The 8,838-nt window shown below is 41.9% G+C and overlaps 1 protein-coding gene across 1 annotated transcript in view; it reads right to left on the bottom strand.

Moving 5' to 3' along the window:
• Nucleotides 1–4,492, bottom strand: part of elp1 (elongator acetyltransferase complex subunit 1) — a 17,170-nt gene extending 12,678 nt beyond the window's left edge. Inside the window, exons 1-13 of the mRNA XM_085417104.1 lie at nucleotides 4,382–4,492; nucleotides 3,146–3,332; nucleotides 2,744–2,896; nucleotides 2,520–2,601; nucleotides 2,214–2,294; nucleotides 2,025–2,110; nucleotides 1,753–1,943; nucleotides 1,545–1,668; nucleotides 1,355–1,448; nucleotides 957–1,187; nucleotides 704–874; nucleotides 303–381; nucleotides 59–214 (exon numbers count right to left, since the gene is read on the bottom strand). Coding sequence (XP_085273230.1) covers nucleotides 59–214; nucleotides 303–381; nucleotides 704–874; nucleotides 957–1,187; nucleotides 1,355–1,448; nucleotides 1,545–1,668; nucleotides 1,753–1,943; nucleotides 2,025–2,110; nucleotides 2,214–2,294; nucleotides 2,520–2,601; nucleotides 2,744–2,896; nucleotides 3,146–3,295 — 1,598 coding nt within the window. The 5' untranslated portion in view covers nucleotides 3,296–3,332; nucleotides 4,382–4,492. The remainder of the gene's footprint in view (nucleotides 1–58; nucleotides 215–302; nucleotides 382–703; nucleotides 875–956; nucleotides 1,188–1,354; nucleotides 1,449–1,544; nucleotides 1,669–1,752; nucleotides 1,944–2,024; nucleotides 2,111–2,213; nucleotides 2,295–2,519; nucleotides 2,602–2,743; nucleotides 2,897–3,145; nucleotides 3,333–4,381) is intronic.
• Nucleotides 4,493–8,838: the final 4,346 nt, after the last annotated feature.

Raw genomic sequence — 8,838 nt, forward strand, 5'->3', positions numbered from 1 at the left:
ACATCTGTGACACGCTACAAGCTTTACGGGGCTGCAGGAGGTTTCTTAGTTTGCAGACCTGACAGTGAGGGTATCACCACCATCCTGACTGGGGCGGAGCATCAGCAGGGTGGAGGAGGTTGGCAGCAGACCAGGACTGACACCCAAAAACAGCTCATCCTGCAGCCACAGCAGCTGCCGCAGAGCCAGAGGAACATCCTGAAGAACTGCCGGTCTACAGGAGGGAGAAAAATCTGGGGAAACTCTAGAAACAGCCTAATCAGGTGAAGAAAATGAGAATGTGTGTCTGAAGACTGTGTTACCTGAAGGACTTCTGCAGGATGAGAGGATGAGACACAACCCTGAACCCATCTGCCAATTTGTTTGATTTTTCTCCTGAATCTGGAATCATGCAGGAAGATAAAGTCATGTTTATGAGACAAAAAAAATTTAAGACACAGTCACATAGGTCTTCTTCTAGCCACAAAACTTTAAGTATTATGATTTTTTCTTTTAAGTAGGTTGTATTTTCACTTAAATTTAGAAGTTTCATTTTTATTTCAGAAGTAAACGCTCTCTGGTTTTAACATCCGGTAAACATCGCTTTTATGCATTTGATGAATAGATTTTAAAAGGTGTTACATTCTAAAACTACATGAATCCTTAAACTTCAACTTTTTTTCTGAAGGAAAATTAACAGATTAATTTGTTTTTATTAAGCCACCTTGGGTGTAGATTGAAATCTGTCCATCTGCGGTGAATGCTGCCAGTTGATTGGTTCCCTCAGGCTGGCACAGAAAGGTCACCTGGTTAACCGGTGATTTTAACTGGAGCTCGAAGGAACACATGGGAGGAGGAACCACACACTGCCGGAAGGTCGTCACCAAGATTTTTTCTGAGGGGATTTTGGTAAATCTTAACACCATACTGGAATAAATCTACAACTGAGCACCCTCTCATCTTTCATTGACCCTTACCTCCATCAATCACAGCCACGCTGGCGTTGTCAGTGGCGTCCAGTCCGGTGCTCCGTTCTGTTGTCCAGCCCCAGTCGTAGGTGATACTGGTCCAGCTCCGGGTCACCACATGGAGCCGTAGGGGGCGCTCCGGGTCCCAGCAGACACAAACTGGCACCTTCTGAGGGTCTGGTCCAAACTCCAGGCTCTGCTTCAGATACCAGTGGTAGTTTGCCACTGTCCACAGCTGGACTGCAGAGCGAAGACACTTTTTTTGTTTCCTGATTTTCTGACTGACTACAACATGCAACACTCTCCACATTAACGGTATTTTTCCTGTTCCTGCTTCTTAACAAAAATGAGTTTGCAGCTGGTGGCATCTGTGGCAGACAGTTCACTAAATCTGATGGTGAACTTACTGTAAGCGTTGGCCTGTCCGTCCTCTCCAGCACTCATGTCCTCCAACCAGACGACTAAAACAGCGGAGTCACTGTTCCACAGGAGCTCCTTCACCTAAAAACACAAACACAGTGCAATGATCTGATTAAACTCTCCACTGGATCAGAAGCTGCAGTGTTCGTGCAGAAAGAGTGATTTCGATGAGCATGCCTTGGCTTGGGCTTTACTGAGCGGCAAAGCGAAGTCTCCATGCAGCAGCCCATTCTTCTCCATGAACACCACGCTGTGCTTGTTGGGATGGCGCTGAGTGCTTGCTATCAGGCTGCCTGAAGGTCTGAAGCAGACAACAATAAGTGTGCTTCAGATTTATAAAAGTTCTCCAGAGAGAGAAAGGGGGAAAACTAATGAACTAACTTACTTCCAGCAGAGCGCCTGCTCCAGGCCGTTGATGGGCTCGCTGGTGGCTTGCAGGACACCCTCCCTGTTCCAGACTCTGACCTTCCTGGCTCCAGTTTGGGGACAGATGGCACTGACGGCAAAAAGTTGCCCGTCCCCTCGCCACGTCACCCGCGGCCTGTGGTCGTCCCATGATACAGCAGGTTGCACCTCCTGCAGGCACATGATCAAATCATCAACTTGACTTTACAGTTTCTTTTTATAAACTCAAATATTTGAGTAATTAAAAGGGACCTGGATCTTCCTCTGTGCTGCCTGTTTGCCCTCTGAGCCATGAAACTGAGTCTCCTTCTTCCCCCAGCCCACGGTGATGAACTTCCCTGCAAAACAAACTTATGTGGGTGAGCACATCACTGTCTGGTGAACCTGAGTAGCTCCTGATACTCAGCTGGGAGACCACTAATTTTTTTAGAGTCACCGTACCTTCACCAAAATCGTCCTGGTGGATTCCAACCTCTGTGATCGGCTCAAAGTCTTTAGTCATCATGATGATCGTTTCCTGGCCTGTGAACACAAAACACTAGTGACTCAACCACAACACCTATAACTGTGTGTGATCAATAATTACCTAAGCTATGATGTGTCACAAAATTAAAAAAAAAAAAAACTCCAAATATTGAACATTCCATCACAGATGAACTTTTCTTCATCTGTGATGGTTTCTAATCTAAGAAATATTGCTCAATATGGAAATCATCAGCATTTCTGATGATTATATAACATACTGACCAGTAGTGAGAATCACAAGCTCTTCATCAGGACTCCAGCTCATCGAGGTGAGGCCCCTATCAACACTGCCGACGCACTCCAGCTGTGGATCAGAGCACACTTACTGAGGACCCCGATTGTCCTAACTTCTTTCCCCCTGATCATAACCAGAGCTTGAACCTAACTTCAGATTTCTTTGGGGGACACAAGTTTTAAAAATCTGTCTGACTTTGAGCATTACTAACCTGGCAGGTGTTGAGGTTAAAGAGGACGACATCACCACCTGCTGTGGCCAAACATGCAGACTCCAGTTCAGCCAGGTCCTGAAGTCCGACCACAACCCCGCTGCCGTCCTCTGGAAGGAAACCGTCTGCTGTCAAAGAGGCTTCACTGATAACCTGCCGAAGAAAAACGGGGAAGAGCTGAAAGCTTATAAGAAAGACGCCCTGTTCAAGTCCCAAACAGAACAGGTATGAAGAAATTCCAGGTGCACCTTGAGGCAAACATATGTTACACTTAAATATTCAAATTTGGACACTTGAAACACATCCGTCTCCTCACTGAATCACGCTAAACTACACCCTGTTGAGTATTAACAGCACTTCATAGTATTTCCAGTGTGTTAGTGTTACATCATCGCTTCTCACCTGGCCTGTCCGGGGGTCGTACTCTGTGATGCAGTACTGAGAGGCGATAAGCAGCGAGCCGGTGTCCGCCCGCACAGAGAAACACTGGGGCGAGCCTGGACCCTGCAGCTCCGAGCTCCGAAGGCTCTTCAGAAGTTTCAGATTCCTCATTTCACCTCAGGACCTGCCTCCAAGTGCCAAAGGAGACCTGACACAGTATATTTGGTACAAATTAGGCAAAAAATAAATGTTTGGTTGAAAGAGTTTTTACCTAAATTACCACAGATTAAAACCACAAGATCTGTGTTTCAGTTTTAAAGCTCAACACTTAATAATATTGGAGGGAAATATAGAATAACTATGCTGAATGTGGAGAAAATGACGTTTGCATTTGTTTTGTTTTACTGGAAAAGTCTCATATCCATTCAACCTCATCTTTTAAACCAGCGTTATTAATTTGAAAGTCTAAAGTGTACAACAAAGAAAGAAATGGATGTTATCAGCTGAAAATTTCATCTAAAGAAGTCACATACTTAGTTTGTTTTTCCCTTTAGTTATATTCTCCATACACATTTTTTAGTTTGCTCTCAAATGAGATGGTACACTCAAAAAAACTAACAATAGAATCAGAAAATATCACATATGAAAAAAATAATGCAGGAACAATTCTACATTTCATAGAAAATAAAAAGTTATTTTTAGTTTTGCCTTATGATGGGAAACAAATCTTAAAAGTGCCCAAACAAATTATAAAATAAAATAATAAAAATAATGTATCCTCATCAATACTGGGTTATTTACGAACGACTGCAACTGTATTTATCAAGGCTATTTTAACTGTTTACATTTCTCCAGATTCATAAACATTAAATATATAAATACACATTCTTGTTTCACATGAGTTTAATTACTATTCAAAGGCGTGAAAATAACTTCGAGCCTCCTTACAGGAAATTTATGTATGTAAGGAATCGTATTAAGCTGTTAGCAAGGTTTCTGAGTCAGGACTGAACGTTTTTTACACATAAACAGTAAAATAAATAAATAAAAGTGATGATGGCAAAAGTTTTTTAAAGACATTTAACATTTTAAACAGCTGGTTTGTTGTCCAGTACTTGCTCAGTGTGAGAGGGATGAAGACGCCGAGGCTACAGGGTGTCCGAAAATGGAACAAGACGTGCTAGCTTGCTTTAAGCTAAAGAAACTTTAATACGCGACGAGAACAAAATAAAACGATAACAAAAATAATAAACCCACCGTGAAAAAACAAGCCGAGGTAAGGAAAATCTCTCCAGTCTCCAACATCAACAACATGCATGTGGCGGTGTCAGACTCACAACCTTTAACCTCTGACGCGGAAACATGAATTGGTGGCTATGTCGCCCCCTAGCGGCGCGGAGGGAATCTAAACGGCTACTGAATATGGAGACGTTAAAACGATATTGATCTTTTATCACATATTTATTACAATCGTGTGTGTTTTTCTGTGTTTTATGGGAAAAATATTTTGCACTCAAATGGAAATTTCAGGGTTTTATCTAGAAATTTCAACTTCCTAGTATTCACTTGTGATTAAAAAATTAATAAATAATTAAAAATTCAGAATTTTGCGTTTTTACAATTAAAATCTGAGATAATACATCAAAGTTTTGCCTTGTGTATGCCAGAAATACTGTTTTGTTTTTATTTGAATTACATTTTATAACTTCTAGTAAGTATAAATGGACACTAGAAGTCTAGTGTATCTTCCTCTTGCTGTTGTAGCTCCTGTTAAACCTTCGGCTGTTGTTTGGTCTGGTAATAACCAACCTTCTTCCACAGATCAGAATCTGTTTGTGACCCACATGTTTCAAGGGATCATGCCCACAAAAAGTGAGATATTCTACTTCTCATGTGTAGACAATTTAAATTTAAACCCATGCAACATCCAGAAGCTGTCACCTCTGCAAGACCAACAGTGCTGCAGATGGGCATAATACTAGAGGCATTACAGAAGCGGATAAGTCCACTACTACATGAGTAGGTTAAAAATCTGGTGGAAGTCAGTTTTATAAACTGCATCGACTGTGGTGCGTCTGACTGTAGTTTGCTTGGACCACGCCCGCCACTGAAAGAGATCACCCACACTCACAATGACAGGTACCCCACCTGAAGAACAGGAGGGATCATGACACCGAGTTGTTATTGAGAGTGTAACTATAAATGAAAGCAAACCTGCACCTTTGCCCCTACTGCCCTGACAGGATCTCTACAGGTTTCTGAAACAGCTCCACGATCTAATACTGCCAAAACATCAAGGCCAAGCATCACCCTCTGGGGCAGAGAAATGAAGTCACCACTAAAGAGGCTGGCTCCAAAAGCGAATCACTTCCCACAGACTCCCATGCTAAAATGGCTCCTCATTAACTGTAACTGTAGGCACTTCAGAAAGAAGTCTGGAAGAAATCTTTGTTGTGATGCTTCACTGAGGAGCAGAAGGAGAAGTTGGTGGAAAAAATCTGTGTCAGAGTGAATAATCTGTAAAGTTACATAATGCAAACCAGAGCAGCAACTTCCTGCTTCCTGCTGTTTTTAAATCTGGAAAATTTGAGGACGCATTTGTTGGAACAACTTAAGCCCACCCTGGAGGTCCAGTTCCAGTCCAGTTCACCTCCTCCAAACTGCTCCTATCAGCCTGCTCACATCTCCTCGTGCAGGTTTAAATTTTCTGCTGTGATGCTTTCCTGCTGATAATCTGCTTGTGTGGGGAAATGAAGAGCAGCTGTCACACAGACATGGACACGTTATGTCTTTGTGCAGAGGGAGTTTAAATGTGGAGTGGTTTCCACTTTCAGATATTCAGATATAAAATCACATCGAACTAAAATAAATCAGTATTTAACCCCAGAAAACAGAAAGTCATTTTTTTTTCTTTTTTAAAGGGCGATCTGAAGCCAGGAACAGACATGTCAGAGACATTTAAGTTCATGGACCAGTAAGAGAAAAAACTGTGACTTCAAACAAAGCCTGGAGAAGAGATCACTGAAGAAACTGTCCGAAATCCTGACCACCCTCTGCACCACAGGCAGCACCAACAGAGTGATTCTGCACATGACAGATACAGGAAATCATTTCACATCCACTAATTCTGTATAATACTGCACATCTGTCCAGCAGAGAATCATCTATTCTTTAATTTTATTGACACATGCATAAATAAAACACCAGACACTTTATTAGGTACACTTTATCAGTGCCAGGTGGAATCCTCTTTTGCCTTCAGACCTAAACTTTACTTTTTACATGTAAAAGTTGACACGACAGCATCACACAGTTGCTGCAGATTTGTAGGCTGCTCGTCCAAAGGTGCTCTGTTGGACAGAGATCTGGTGATTGTGGAGGAAGTTTGAGTACAGTGAACTCGTCGTCATGTTCAACACACCAGTCTAAGATAATCTGAGCTTTGTGACATGGTGCGTCATCCTGCTGGAAGCAGCTGTCAGACAATGGCTACACTGTGGTTCTAAACAGCTGGATGAGGAGTGGTGTTTAAACAATCCTCAGTTGGTAAAGTCTAAAGGACAACATCCCCCACATCATCACACAACCAGCTCTAGCCTGAACCGCTGATCCATGATTTCATGTTGTCCGCATCAAATCCTGAACGTTCCAGCAGAAACTGAGCCTCATTGGCCTGTTTCCTGTTCCTAGCCATCAGGAATTGCACTCGCTGTGATCTTCTGCTGCTGTCCATGTGCGTCGAGATATTGTGTATTCAGAGATGCTCTTCTGCATACCTTGGTTGGAATGAATTGTTATTTACTTATTAGTGGTTACTGTTGCCTTGCTTGAATCAGCCCGTCCTCTGACCTCTGGCATCAATAAGACACTTCTTCTCAGAAAACTGCTTCTCACTGTATATTTTCTCTTTTTCAGATTCTCTGTAAACCTTATAGATAGTTGCTCTGGAAAATTATTTTAGCAGTTTCTGAAATACTCAGATCAGCCAGTCTTTCAAAAACAACCATGCCACATTAAATATCACTTAAATCACATTTTGTCCACATTCTGATGTTTGGTTTGAACATTAACTGTTTATCCTGACCATGTACATGCCTAAAGGCATTGGATACTGCCAAGTGGTTGGCTGAGTGGCTGATTAGATATTTACGTTAGTAAACACTTCAACAGCTGTACCTAATAAAGTAGTCAGTGAATGTGTATGTTTTTTGTTCTTTTTAGATGAGAGGAAAAGGGCAAAGTGAATAACTTCATGTCAGCAGATCTTCTGTGGCCACCATAATCTCGAATCTTTACTGGATACTGATGTTTCTATGTATGATTTAGTAAATATAAGGGAGATGGAAAAGGTGATGGGGTGTCCATTCCTATTCATTTACTTCAGCACACGAGATGAAAATTAAATTAAATTAAAGTTCCTAGCAGCCTTTTTGGCTTTTAGTGCGTGTTTCAAACACAGATTTTTTTTCTTTGTTAAAACCACCCCTGACTGTGTGAGATATTCGTCGGTGTCATCACCATCACGATGAACACAGATGGAAAAACTTCAGCCCTGCCTCAGTTCACAGAGAACACGTGGGCCGACTGTATGAGTTTCAGGAGCTGATGTGAGGAGAAAAATCATGTCATCTGTATGAAGTAATGTCAGAAGACAAATCTGAGCTGCAGCTGTTTAATGCCCGAGAGAGATGGAGGGCAATGAGATCATATGCAAATCTCATATCATCATCTTCATTTTAAATAATCCCTTTTTTTGTGAACCTTAGTGACCTGAACCATCAAACCATGCAGTGGAAACACTCAAAATTACTTCAGGGTCTGAAAGGGAAAAAAGGAAACACACGTGAAGCAAAAACGTGAAACTGATTTCATCCTCACATATTTTATTTGGGATTTCAGAATTTATTCGACCATATTTTCAGTTTTTACAAATCTGTGGAGCCCCTGAGATCTCATAAGGTGACTTTTTTTTTAATCTTACTGGAACAGTAAAACATCTCATGCATTATAAAACCACTAAGTAGTTGCGTGCAGCCCCCAGAGCTCAGCGGGTCAAGTTTTAGTTTTACCTGAAGGCCATACAATGAAATTCATAGACAGGCAGTGTGTTACAGCAAATTATGTCCATGTGAAAGAATTATAAATTGTGGCAAGCGTAGCAAAAACACCGTTATCTATACAAGATAACAACTCTTTCACAAGAAAAGACCATGCAAACCAATTATTATATCATAACAAGTCATTAACTTTGTTCATATTATTAACTCATTTGCGCGAGACAGTGACTGATTTGCACGAGACAGCTCATTTGCATACGACAATAACGAAGGTGACTCCGCTTGCGCGAAATGTGTTCTTTGCACAGGAGAACTCATTCACATGGGATAATGTCTGGTTTGCACGAGATAATAACTGAAAAATCTCAAAATTCAGTGACAAAACACAGACTAACTTTCTGTGTGGAGCTTGCGTGTTCTCCCCGTGTCTGCGTGGGTTTCTTCAGAGTACTCTTGCGTTTTCCCATAGGCCAGAAACAGTTGTGAATGTGAGTGTGAATGGTTGTCTGTTTTCTGTGTTAGAGCTGTGATCCAGGGTGTACCCCGCCTCTCCCCTGTGACAGCTGGGATTGGCTCCAGCCCCCCACCCACCCATGAAAACACCACCACTCTCAACTGGATGGATGAGCGGTTGAGAAAACGGATGGATCAATGGTT

This window comes from Rhamphochromis longiceps, linkage group LG2, assembly GCF_057381845.1.
Source record: "Rhamphochromis longiceps isolate RC_006_pf linkage group LG2, R_longiceps_female_GT1.1, whole genome shotgun sequence".
NCBI lineage: Eukaryota > Metazoa > Chordata > Actinopteri > Cichliformes > Cichlidae > Rhamphochromis > Rhamphochromis longiceps.